The 13,633-nt window shown below is 36.1% G+C and overlaps 1 protein-coding gene across 3 annotated transcripts in view; it reads right to left on the bottom strand.

The window, feature by feature from the left end:
* The window catches only part of mmp17a (matrix metallopeptidase 17a), a 74,385-nt gene that overhangs the window by 30,458 nt on the left and 30,294 nt on the right, over nt 1–13,633 (bottom strand). For all 3 annotated transcript variants that reach the window (XM_077498040.1, XM_077498041.1, XM_077498042.1), the window contains 2 exons: nt 4,646–4,778; nt 3,178–3,313 (listed from right to left, as the gene is read on the bottom strand). In XM_077498040.1, the coding sequence (XP_077354166.1) occupies nt 3,178–3,313; nt 4,646–4,778 (269 nt within the window). The remainder of the gene's footprint in view (nt 1–3,177; nt 3,314–4,645; nt 4,779–13,633) is intronic.

The following is a 13,633-nucleotide window of genomic DNA, read 5'->3' as shown; positions in this document are numbered from 1 at the left end:
TGGTGCGCCTTATAATGCGGTGCTCCTTATAGTGCGGATAATACGGTAAAAGAAAATAAAACAGTGTTTTAGTTTAATATAAAATTCATAATGATATACAGTATGTTGGCCTGCCAGTGGATGAAATAGTGAAGTGTGTAGTCTAGATAAGACAGCCAAAAATGTATGCAAGTATGGGGGATCAAGACACTTAAGAAAATATCCACCCACTCCATTTCCACATATTATAATTTATAACGATACTTAACAAAATCATAATTATATATTGTATGTAGGCCTTCCTGTGGATGAAACAGTGAATTGGTATTGGTGGCCCTGGGTCAATTTATAGGCACACTGCGTCTCCTACTCCCAAAGTAGTGGCAGAAGCACCATTTCCACACCGTACTTGTTTTCCACAAGCAGGTACATACTGCAGCCCGAGGCATTAATGCACTCTAAGACATCTGCAGAGACAGCGGCGCCTGTCAGCTGCACTTCAAAATTCAAGCAATGAAATCACTAACAAAGAGGAATTAGTTATTGTTACTAGTGATATTGTCTTTTTTTTTTTTTTTTTTTTTTAACTGAAACAATGTTACAAACAACCAAACAGCAGTGCAAAAACCCTGAGGGCTTTTGCAGGCTATCCTTAGTAATGAGAACAAAATTCCAAAAGCCTGCGCCAAACCACATAATGAAATCACAAAACACCACAACAGTCGGCACAAAATGAAAGAACGATGAAAGAATGATGTGTGAATAACAGCGACATCAATGCTTAATGACACACCTTCTGGTAGAATAAATGAAGAAAGGGAACTAAACTAAAGAGACATCAAGATTGAGGCTTGCAAAGTGATTACCATGCAACCTTCTGGCACTAAAATATCACAACTAAAATTCATAGCAATCATTGCAATAGCTGTAGAGACAATCAAGTAGGATGAAGACACATTATGTCAACATGATCATCCCTTTTGCGTATCTTTGGCAGAAACATGTCATTGTTTAGATATTTCAGTTTAGATAAAAGTGCTGATAAGGAAAAATGCAAGCTGCTTTGTCTAGCAACTTTCTTGTGCCTACACAACTTCAGTGTTTGACACACCAAATATTTTAGCTAAAAGGGCTCCAGACTAACAACAAATATTCAATAATAATAATAATAATAATAATAATAATGAATACAATTTTTTGATAACATGCACAAGTACCGTATTTTCCGCACTATAAGGCGCACCTAAAAGTCTTCAATTTTTTCAAAAGCTGACCCTGTGCCTTATAATCCAGTGCGCCTTATATATGGATCAATATTGAGCCGCAACAGGTCTCGCTGTCAAGACGCTATCGGTGAACCTGCACGATCGGTGACGCGGATGCGCAGAAGATCCCGCCGTCTTGGATCGCTAGCTAATACTAATACTTTGCCTCAGAGAAAATAATAAAACAGCTGTTTATTCATTTTGGGAGTGAATGGAGTTGTCAGAAAGCTGGTTTGTAATCTATTAATAAAGTTTGACTGACCTATCTGACTGTTTTGTTGACATTCCCTTTAGCGCAGCACCATCTAATGGATGCCTAACGTAACCTCAGCCTCTACTGTAGCGCCTTATATATGGAAAAAGTTTTAAAATATGTCATTCATTAAAGGTGCGCCTTATAATGCGGTGCACCTTATAGTGCGGAAAATACGGTAGATACAAAATGTTGTGACACTGTCTCAAATTTCAGGGACAAAATGCTAGAATTTAGGGGTAGTCTGAAGCCCTGGCTTAAATTCTCCTGAGGCGTAATATATCCCACCAGGTCATCGTGCTGACTGTCACGTCACACTTTTAAATTTGTTTTAACTCATTCTTCTACCTTTTTTTTCCCCATGACGTGCGTGCACTCATGACTGACAACGAGGCACTCCAAAGTGGCCAAGCCATTGTAGAGCCCAGTTCTCCACGCTGGCTGTCAACCAGAACATGAAAAGAAGCAAAAAGAAACCTTGCGCAGACACTCACGGCAGACAACGGGGCACTCTAAGGTGTCCATTAAACATACAATTTGAAAGGGAGACATTTTCGGGTTGTAGGCATTTTTGATTGCAACTTAGATTGAACCCTTTTTACAAATATTCCTTTCGTCAGACCCATAACAGAAGATACAGCATTTCTTGTGCTGTGCCTTTTACACAGAACCCAGCAAAGCGGGATATTGCCGTAAATGTGTGTTGCTTCACATAGTTTACTGCAATTACACTTCAGTACGAGTGCCTGGTGTGACATTTAAACTATGTATTGGACAGTGTGAACAGCTTTCAACAGGTCAGGATGTTAAAATTCACATGCTGCTCCTGGCATTGCAGAATATCCTGACACAGAGTCATCTGTCCGCCTCTGTTAAATTTTTCGAATTGGCTTCATCCACCTCCTCTTTCTGCGTCGGTGCTGTTTGTACAGAACAGCAGTATGGGGAAAAGCAGGTGAGATGCGGACTTTTACAAGCAGTGTGAAATGCGCTAATAAGGCCCAAAGCACCTCGAAGGAGCCTTGTAACTGACAGAAACAAAGAAAAATCAACATTCTCAAAATATTTTAAATTTTTGTTTTTGTTAATAAATCTGCAGCTGTTTGTTTCTGCGACTTTGGAAAACTGTCAGTTATGCTGAATGTGAGACTGGAAGAGCATCACTTCGAGGCACGAGATCATCACAAAAATGCTCACAAACCCTAATCTGGATATCTAGGCTGGATGGTGAAACCTGCCTTTCCAACGTGACTGAAACCCTAATTATTTATTTTCCGGAGAGCACCCACCAACCTGTTATAAAACTGATTACAACATTTGTACACAGAAACATTAGAAAGTAGAGTAATGCGCAATGTCGTTTCAGGTCTCTCTAGCTTGTATCACAACTTCCTTTAAGCAAACATTGATCGTAAAATCAATAGATTTAGGCAAAAGATTTCCCCAATTAAGAGTCATCCAGTGTACCCACAGTAAGGAAGGACGTATTGAAAATGTGACTTGTTTAAGAACTAACTCTCCATCGCACTAATGTGATTATCCAGCCTATAAACAGAGCCGGGCTGTACTTCAAAGAATCAATGGAATTAAATAGTCTAGTCACTCAAATTCTTGTCATGTTTAAGCACAGTTCTGAACCTACACAAAGGCCTTCACTTCAAGATGTTAAGACTTCAATACCTCCAGGATAGATGCCTCTTTGTCCATTTGTTTGGAGTGTTCAGGCTGCGTTTCCTGCGGCCCACTGTCCCCTCAGCCACAGGCACATCTGGCAGAGAACATCTGGGGGTTTTCATTAGTCCCAATGTGGCTTGATCTGAGGAGAGACAAACGTGTTTACTTTAGCATGGACCAAATACATAAAAGTACACTGTATTTGATTACAGCCCCAGTAAAGTAAAAAATGTTCTGAATTTCAGTCACCACCGAGAAGTGTGTTAAAAACCCTGCCAAATTTGAATAATTAAGAAAAGCCAATTTCATACAATGAGGACTCAAAATTATGAAAAAATCACATCCTTATCTTTGCTTTTGAAATATGCGGTTGGGGATTTTATTTATGCCGACACCCTGTACATCTTTAAGAGATGAAAATAGCCTCCAGTGGATGGAATATATCCCACCAGGTCGTCGCAAGCATTCCATGCCATGAAAAGTGGCACTAGCCAGAAGCTAGCTTACAAGCTAACAGTCTTCTGTTATTCGTCTTAGCTGGCAGATGGTCAGTGGACTCGCCCACATCGTCACCTCCTTGATTGGGAATTTAAATCATGATACTGAGCTGTTCTGTAAATTGTAGCATCCAGGGAAGATGTATTTTCGGGTTGTAGTCATCGCTAGCTAGCCAACTACATGCTCTAGTTGTAGAAATGGGCCTTGTAATAATAACTAAGCTTCATGTTGACTTTTATTTATTTATTTTTTTAAAGTTTTTATTAGGGCATGTGCGGAGGAAAATGAGTACACCATTTCTGTCAAGCAGACAGCATTGATTAAAAAGTATTGGAAGGGCTCTTGAAAGGAATTATTTGTTAATCAGCGCCAACAAGCACAAATAGGTAATATGTAAGCATGGGTGCATAAATGCTTGGCGTATTTGGCTATCCTTGCTCATGTAATGCGTGTTACTGCCACCTATAGGACTGGAGTGGAACAGTACGTCCTTTCTTTTAGATTGCCTTGGTGAAGTACTGTACTTGAAATCTAGTTTTAATGCAATTTTTCTCCTTTCAGATATAAAAGAAAATAAACTTAAACAAAACAAAACAAAAATGTTCATGTACTATATACAGTGTTGGGCAATCAGATGAAATTACTGTCTATGCATTACTATACAATTGCACACACATGTACTCTCTTTGAAGGATTATCTTCCAGATAGGCTCACTCTCTTGTCCCTACGCTCATGCATGTAAAATGAGAAAGCGGTGTGTGTTTGAGTTTGTAAGTGGGGAGTGCACTGTGTATGAAGATTTATGGCGTAATGTTTACGAGCGAGAGCGGGATGCGCACTTATCATTCTTAGACTGTCACAATGTTTTATTCACCTCAGTGCAATCTCAAGAGAGATTATAAATTTGCATTCACATCCAACACCCGTTGACACATGCTGCAGTCATGCATAAAACACACACAAACGCGCGCGCACCGAAGATTCCTGTCTCCTTGAGTCCTCCGAACTTCTGCATGGCTTTGATGGCCTTGGTCAGGGCCTCCTTGGTCTGAAGTTGGCCAGTTATGGGGTCTGGGGGTGGGAGGTAGCCAAACTTGCTCAGCCAGTCCTGAAGAAGAAAGGGGAGACATATAGGTGAATATCCATCCATTCATCCGTCCGTCCATCCATCCATTAAAATGATAGTTTGTAGATTTTGCAAATGAATGTAATTTATAATGGAGGTTTGACATGTTTTAGTGCAGCTGTAACTACGCTGAGGCATGAGATGCAATTTCAGACAAACAGATCTTATATTACCATGGGCGACAGTAAAAAATCACTGGAATGATTAAGAGGTACAAATCCTTGCACTGAAAAGCATCGAAACAACATTAGAATGTGCAGTTCCGGCACAGAGAATCACCACCATAAGGTTGAGCCTCCACATTGGGTATTAATACCTACTGTACATAATGTAGCTATAAACTAAGGTGACCGTTTTTTCATTAACTCTTTTCCTGCCATCAACGTAAATGTACGTCAACGGAAATTCCAACGAGTACTGCCATTTACGTTAAGTGACGTCAAATACGTGTTGTTTTTTTGTTTTTGTTTGGGTCCCCCCCCCAAAAAAAAAAAAAAAAAAAAGGGGCAGCTCAATGTCTTGGGCAGCTCTGGTTTCATGAATGAGCTGAAAAAAATTAATGATGGCAGCATTGTATTTATTTTCAATTAGATCCCGTCAATCAAAGCAATTGAAATGACATCACAACATGGTGGATCTGAGGAAATGCGTTTTCAAGTGTCACTAAACAAAAAAAACATTACTTTATAAGTCGCTGCAGAAAATGTATCTTTTCACAAAAAGCTTTTCTACTCATTTTTTTCCCCCCATTTTTGCTTGGTGTCACTCAAATAACATATTTTCAAATGGTGTTTAAAGAACAGAATAAGGTACAATTATACTTTTTTTTTTCTAATGAGAGAATGGAAACCAATCTTTCATATGGTATCTAATACTATCTACCATGTTTATGTAGTCATAGCACACAATATTCTGTTTGCCTTGAAAAATGAGTGAAAATGCTGGAAATCGGATGGCACTGTTGGGGTTGTTTTTTGGATAACGTTTGGCAGTAAAAGTATTAAAAAACAAACAAAAAAAAACCACTCAGGCTGCCCTCAAAATGCTTAAATAATATTCAAAGATGCCACACATTTTAAAGCATGCCTAAAATAAAAAGTCTTTTGAAGTCTTACATGACGAATGAATAAACAATGATTGCATTCCACCTCCCATTTGTCGCACAACGAAAAACAAACATTTTCATGACTGTATTAAAAAAAAAAAAAAACAAAAAAAAAAAAAAAACGCCAGGACAGGATGTAAAAAAGTGGACACGTCCTGGCAAGATTTGGTCACCCTATCACTGTTGACAACCAATCCTGTATGGATGATGTAAAAAGTTCAATATGGAGGCGAATGGTGACTATGCCAACGGAAAAGTAAACAGCAATTTGTCATTGAATGTTTTTGCGCTTAGTTTGTTATTCCCTTGGTTTCAAATGCGCATGTTTGTGGGAGGAGAGGTACAGCTGAGGCTGTGTTTATGCTGATGAGCCGCTGCAGTGATATTTCTGTACTCATTTTGCCATGAAATTGCATTTGTGTTAAAACCTGCCCAAGCCTCTTATCACAATTCATCACTGGGCAATTTAGTTTTTTTTTTTTTTTTGATGTTGTTTGGTCGAAGCACACATGCGAAGACATTTCCAAATTGACAAATCATCTTCCTAGTTACGCTTGGCCTCTTTTATTTTTCGCAAACGGGGTTTCATCTACTGCAGGTGTGCCAGCTGTTATGGATATAAATCAGCTTCCTGTTTATTCTGTCACTAACAGCAAAATTTCTAAATCTTGAATTAATATTCAGGGTTGATTATATTAGCACTTTTAACCTTCGGGTAACTCGAAATCTCACGGCCACTCTCCATGCTTTTGCTTACGTCTGCAGCCGCGCCAAAATAAGTTTGACAGCTGACAGGAAACAGTTTTCCCACATTTAAATGGTTCTTGATTAGGATTCCATCCAAATTAGGATTCCACTGTAGTTGTATTTTTATGTATAACAAACTAAATATGTCTGATACAATTCAACAGAAGCTAACTTTTGTGAATATCCTGAACAGACCTTTGAAGTTGCCTGAGAGAAGTGAGGTGAAGCAAATTAGGGCAAAGGGGTCCGGAATAACATAAATAATGACTATTTCTGTTCATCGTTCCCAGTTTGCCATGGCAGCCTTACAATCGTGCACAAGAAACCCTTGGGACACAAGTAGCTACGGGAAATGGAACCTTGTCATCCATTTATTTGCCACTTCAGAGCCTGGTCCTTTGACACAAAGGAATTTAATTAAAAAAAAAAAAAAAAGCCCATTCCTTGTTTTGAGCCTCACATTGTTAGCATTATTTGATTTACCAACGTGCTTTGTGAAATCGCAATCAATTAAAAAAAGAAAAAAGAAAAAAAAAAGTGGAAATTAGTCTGTATGTGAATATTATGCTTTGCATTCTACTAAGCTGCTGTATCATTTTAACATTGTTTGTTTTTGAGTCATTAACATTATCAGTGGCCCCAATTAGCCTTCCGCTTCTTTCTTTTTTTTCAATGGATTCTTTTTCTATCACACTGATGAATGATCCATGTTAGGGTAGCGATTGACATAAAGGTGGATCGGCAGCTCCAAGACATGTTTTGAATTGTAATGCTGTCTCCTTCTCGTAGTTGCATGCAGCATGACTAATACAGCATTTTATAGCACTCATATCACAATTTTTTGTATCTTGAAAAACTCAGAAATGGAAATCATGATAATTCAAACCATTATTTTTTGGTACAAAACAAGAACATTTAAAATGTAAAAAATATTATGACTAATTAAAAAAAAATAGAAACACTATAATTATGTAAGTTCATTTTGGACTAAACAGAATTTATATAACATGTATTTATCACTATATATATATATATATATATATATATATATATATATATATATATATATATATATATATATATATATTTATTTATTTATTTATTAATGTTGGCAAGAACTTGAAGTTGGAGTGCAGCATGTGCACTGTGCAGTAGGACAATTTTTTTGGTACCAAAAAAACAACAAAAACCAAACAAAACAAAAAAACAAACATTTAAACTAAAGATATTAGGACAAATAAAATTCTTTTAAACTAACTACTAATTATGCAAGTTGGCTTTGGGTGAATTAAATTAGTTATTGTGAAAAATTATCAAATTAGTTTTAAAAAAAGGTGCAAATGTATAAAATTAAGCAACTAAAAAATTAGTATTAATATTTTTTTTATGATTATGCTGATTTTTAATTTAATTGTGGAGTGTAATAATTGAAATTGCAATTGAATTTCCATTAATTGCACAGCCCTAACTGTAATATTGACAAAACAATCAGTCATGGTCAATCAAGGAAATTTATAATATGCTGATCCCTAAGCCACGATACACAAATAGGACTGAACAATTTCATGATTCTCCTGATTGACAGATGCCTTGAAAATAAAACGTGATATTTAGAGATGCTTGATGTGCAAATGAAAAGAGTTGCGTGAAGTTGGCATCGTACTCGCCTCCTGAAACAGAAATTGCTGTACATTGCAATGAAAGAGCCCAAGCTTGCCTGTGCAAGTTTGCTGTCTTAATCTGTGATTAAATGTGGCATGAGTGGGCCGACACAGATGGCTGAGGCTCCAGTCTTCTTTAATCATGAATTATTTAGATGTACAGAAGCTGAGACGCAACACCGCTGAATGATGTCGAACACGTTGGTTTTTGTCGCTCTTGTACTTGAGGAAACATCAGAAGTTGAGCCTGCGTCTGAACAATCATACTTGAGAAATTTGCTTGGCCGAGAAGCAAAGTAAACGTTATTTTATTCGTCGAGTTTTAGTCTACAAAGACTGTCAACATTTTAGTCGAGTTTTAGTCAGGACAATCATTTCACCCCTGTAGATTTTTTTTTTTTTGTCCGCTGATTATGTTGAACATTTCGGATCTAAAACTACTTCACATACAATTTTCTCTAATCTTTTTATTTATGTATTTATTTATTTATTTATTTATTTTTATGAAAAACAACTTCACACACAATTACAGTATATCAACAAGTGTCTACTATGGCTCCATGTTATGAGCTAGTAAGTTAGCAAGCATTAGTTAGCGGTCTGATTAATATTATTGTTGGAATGTTATATTTTTGTTTGTATTTTTAGTTTTTTTTTTTTTTTTTTTTTTAACAAAATCATATACATTGGTCTGGTTTTTGTTCATGAACAAAAATGTCCATAGATTTTAGTCCATTTTTCTTAATTAATGAAGTACATTTTCGTCTTGTCTTCATTAGTCCACGAAACTGCATACTGATTTAGTCCCAGTTATTTATTTTTTTATTAACGAGGATTTTAACAGTGTTTTAAGTGGAAAAAAATAAGTGCCGGTACTCTCCTAATTCATATATATATATATATATATATATATATATATATATATATATATATATATATATATATATATATATATATATATATATATATATATATATATATATATATATATATATATATACACACACACACACACACACATACAATTTGGGGGTAAATTTTAATATATTAAATATTATTGAATACTACTGTGTAGGTATAAAATTAAAAGGGAAATATTCAAGACTGACAGTAATTAATTAATATAACCAGCACAGTGGTGAGTGAAATGACACAATCACATGCCCACAAGGCGAATAGGAAAGCCATTGCAATGACGCGAATAGACTAAAAATATTGTGAGAGAATTTTAGAACTTTAAGAAAATTGCCTGAAAATTGCTGGAAATATAAATTTGAGGCAATGAACATATGGACATATGTCCACATAAATTTAGGTGAGAAGCCATCACGGTTTTTGTTCGTTGTTACTTCTGCAATCAATTCATCGACAATTAATTCCACGCAATTGCCAAATTGTTAACGCTCAATTAATATGGCCATCCCTCGCGGTGGCAATTGTATTGTGTGTTTGCATGGCCGTAAAAACATGTTATTTATGAGTTTATTAGTCATAAAAGTGCCAAAAGAAAGTGATTGTTGCAACATTGAAATTAAAAACAGCTTGTTGACATGACTGGCAGATGACTGCACACCTGTTTGTTGTTGTTGTTGTTGTTGTTGTTGACATTAACAAATATAATTCTGTTGTGGAAAGATAAAAATGGTCGCCCTCCACTGTGAGGTCATTTGAGTCTCAACTCAAATCGTACAACCTTGTAAATGTTGAACTAAAGCAGAAAATATGATTTCACACATAATAAAGTGGGCGCTTGTGCAATGACTACATAACCCCCTCGAATAACAAGAGACTCCTTGGCGAGTAGGGTTTTGCGGATTTTACACCAGGAGTTAAACAATCTGGTTTAAAACCCAATAAGATAAGTCTATGAAGTAGAAGAACACGATGTGGTGCGGAGGAGTAAAATAATCTCCGCAGGATTTTGTTATGATGTGATGTATAGTTTGATGACAAGAGGAAATATGGAGGGTCGTTTGCTGGTGGATATACAATGAAAAATACAAAGTCCTTCTTAATCCTGATACTTTGCTAAATAGCCTCAGCAGGTCAAATTGATTTCTATTATTATATTTTGTTTCTTACCATTGTTTCAGCATACAATTACGCCATTATGTTAGTTCCTCTCATTTCATATATTTCTTTTTTTAAATTCATCCGTATTGTATAAGTACCCGGGGAAAGAAGCTTCATGAGTCACGTCAGGTGGTCCTTCAGGTACAGTAATTAACTTGTATAGGAGGCTGAGTCACAGGCACAAAACGCTTCTGTGGAGGCAGGGATAATTGATTTATTTATTTCATTATTAATCTTGCCTCAAGCATATCGTCTGAATTCTTCAAACTCCGACTTCACCTGCCTCTGACTCGGAGTCTCACTTGATTTTGAGTATCGACTGACCACAAGTCCCGATACCTCGGCAATGCATTCATAACATAAAAAATAAAATAAAAATTGTGCCGATACAAATTGTTTCAATGTTGTTTTTTCTGTCTTAAATAAACTAAAATCTAGGGATGGATGAGTACAATGGGGCTGTCACTATCGATTATTTTTAGAATTGATTATTCTACCGATTATTCAGTCGATTAATCGAATGGGATAAAATTTTATTTGGCATTAAAGTGTATTACAAAACCATTTCCTCTAATTACTGTTTAATAACCAATTATTGTTGCTCATTTAGTATTTTCTTAGTGATAAAAGACAAGAAAACAATACAGCAACATAAATGAGTAAACGTTTGTAAACGTCTTATTTTGATTAAATACAAAAACGTCTACTCTGATGAAGGATGACAGAAATCAGATAATTACTGTTGAGAGATTGAAATTGGAGGATTTGGACAAATTTAATTTAAACAATGGCTCTAAACGATTACTCGATTATCAAAATAGTTGTCGATTCAATTTGACAGCTCTCGTGAGTATCGGCATGTATTGATAATCGCGACGGTGGATGATGCTGTTTTTATGATCAGGAACTAAAATGAAATTTAAATTAGTCTTCCAAATTATCTTTTTTTTGTGTGGAAATGTTATGAAACAACAGTATCGGTACTTCGTATCAGTGACTACTGAAGACTAAAAGTTGACTAGTTGTTCTGGTATCTGGTATGATCTGAAAAAAAAAAAAGTGTCTGAGATCTCAAGTACTTCAAATTATTTATTAGAATTTCACACTTTGATACTGCAGTAGTTTTCCGGTAAGAAAGTAAGCATCGCTGAAAAGCAGCAGTTACTATTGAAGTTAACAAGATACCGAGAGATGTAGAAGAATCAACACGCATCAATAGTGGGAAATGTAACGCACCCTCTTGACAGCGCATTCACTGCTTCACTAAATGTATCCACTTTTTAATTATACAACGCTCTTTACCGTGCTGCTGTAAAACACTGCAGCAACGGAGGCACACTCGCACGGTGCTGTTAAGAGCTCTACATAGTAGCGGGATAACGTGGAGGAAAATATTCCTGTTTTCAACTGGACTCGGTGAGCAGCTGAATATGGCACAAATGCAAAAGTCCTTGAAGTCATGCCTGTGTAGCATGTAATAGTTTATATACAACACTGGATTTTTTTTTTTTTTTTTTTTAGAGTTCTAGTTCTTGTTTCCTTTCAACTTTTCTTGATTTCTAACTAGTTTTCTTTTCCAAGGTAAGCTGGCTTTCATCGTGAACAATAACCAATAGAGAATGCATTTCTATAGTGTTAAATGTGCAATATAAAGTGTTAAAGGTGCAAGCATTGACTCACTCTGTCCTTCCAACAATAACAATTACTTTTTCGGGAGATTAATATTGCTCAAAAAAAGTGTTTGAATTTGTTTGAACTAAATTGATTTTCTTTGTGGGTAATAAACAATATCTGTTCCAGGATGTAACATAAATTGCCAGTATGACAGAGGAAAATTCAATTTTGAGGATTTCTTGACAGAAAATCCATCATCCCTTGATGTCACTGAGATTATACTTCTATGATTGCGCCGTTATCTTCAGTGTAAGTGCAAACTCGAAGGCTACATTCTACCGCGCCGTTGCTCTGATAGTGCAGTTGGTCAAATCGTAATGTGAACGTTATCCATCCATGTCCTGATGTGCAGCAAAAAAAATAAAAAAAAAAATAAAAAAAAATAAACATGCTTTGGTGTACCAAGACCACTTTAAAGAGGTGGTCTTGGTCTGCTTGCAAGTGCAGTTCGGTTCACTTCCGCTCAACTGTGAACTTTGGATTGATGAGCGTTAAATGACGCAGGCAGATCACAAGAACGTGTCAGAAGGGACGTATCTCTCTGCGGGCTTGTCTGCCTCAGCGCATGTGGATGTGAAGCTTATTCAATCACATTACATTATTGTACATGATAACCCAGAAGAAAGCATTGTTCTTTTTAAGAATGTTCAATATCACTTTTTGTCATGAGCTGGAGGTTGGTTCCCAAAGCGCCGACACAAATAAGATTTTAACTCTTTATTCACATCGAGAGGCGTAGAACAAACTTGACTAGATGAGAAACAAAGAGAGTTGCACAGAGAGACAGCGGTAACAGAAATAATAGTCCTTCAAAGACACACACTTCTCAGGAGGCTTATATAGACAAGGAATCAATCTGATTGGTTGTGGCTAGACATGTGGGTAACAGGACTGACATGGAATTATCTGATTGGCTGTTGGTAAAGCGATTAAAGATTCCTGACATCACATAGCCCTTGACATCACATAGCCTAAAACCAGTTGAAACTAGTTACATCAGTACATAACAGACACTTAACCTCAAGGTCATGAACCCAACTTAACAGGTCATGAACTCAAACTTATCCCTGGCGTGACCCCAGACATGACACTTTTTTTTTTCAGACCGATACCAGTATGAGGACTTGATACAAACAACAACAACAAAAACCCTACAATTTAGCCTTTTTACTTCAAATTGCATGAAATGAATGGCGACTTTGGATTTGTATGTAATTTTCGAAATTTTCAAAAATAACCATAAATCCATCAATAAATAAATCATGTTAAAAAAATACTAAAAACAGATTATTCTGTAAAAATAAATAAATAAATACATTAAATAAATAAATATTGGTAATAAGTTAATACAGTATTAACATTTTGAGTTAGTTGATTTTTGTGAAAAAGAAAAATTACAAAACCACTTGAATTTGGTTTCCTGCTCAGCAGTTTTGTGCTGTCCTTGAATGATCAGTTTTTTGTTTATTTTCACGTGAGCGCTCTTTGTTGTGGGGGAAAAAAAAAAACAATTAGTATGTAGTATGTGGGTATTTTGTTGTTTCCTTCAAACTATTTGCTGTTAGGTTAGCGTAATC

This window comes from Festucalex cinctus, chromosome 15, assembly GCF_051991245.1.
Source record: "Festucalex cinctus isolate MCC-2025b chromosome 15, RoL_Fcin_1.0, whole genome shotgun sequence".
Lineage (NCBI taxonomy): Eukaryota > Metazoa > Chordata > Actinopteri > Syngnathiformes > Syngnathidae > Festucalex > Festucalex cinctus.
This window is presented reverse-complemented; position numbering and strand designations above follow the sequence as displayed.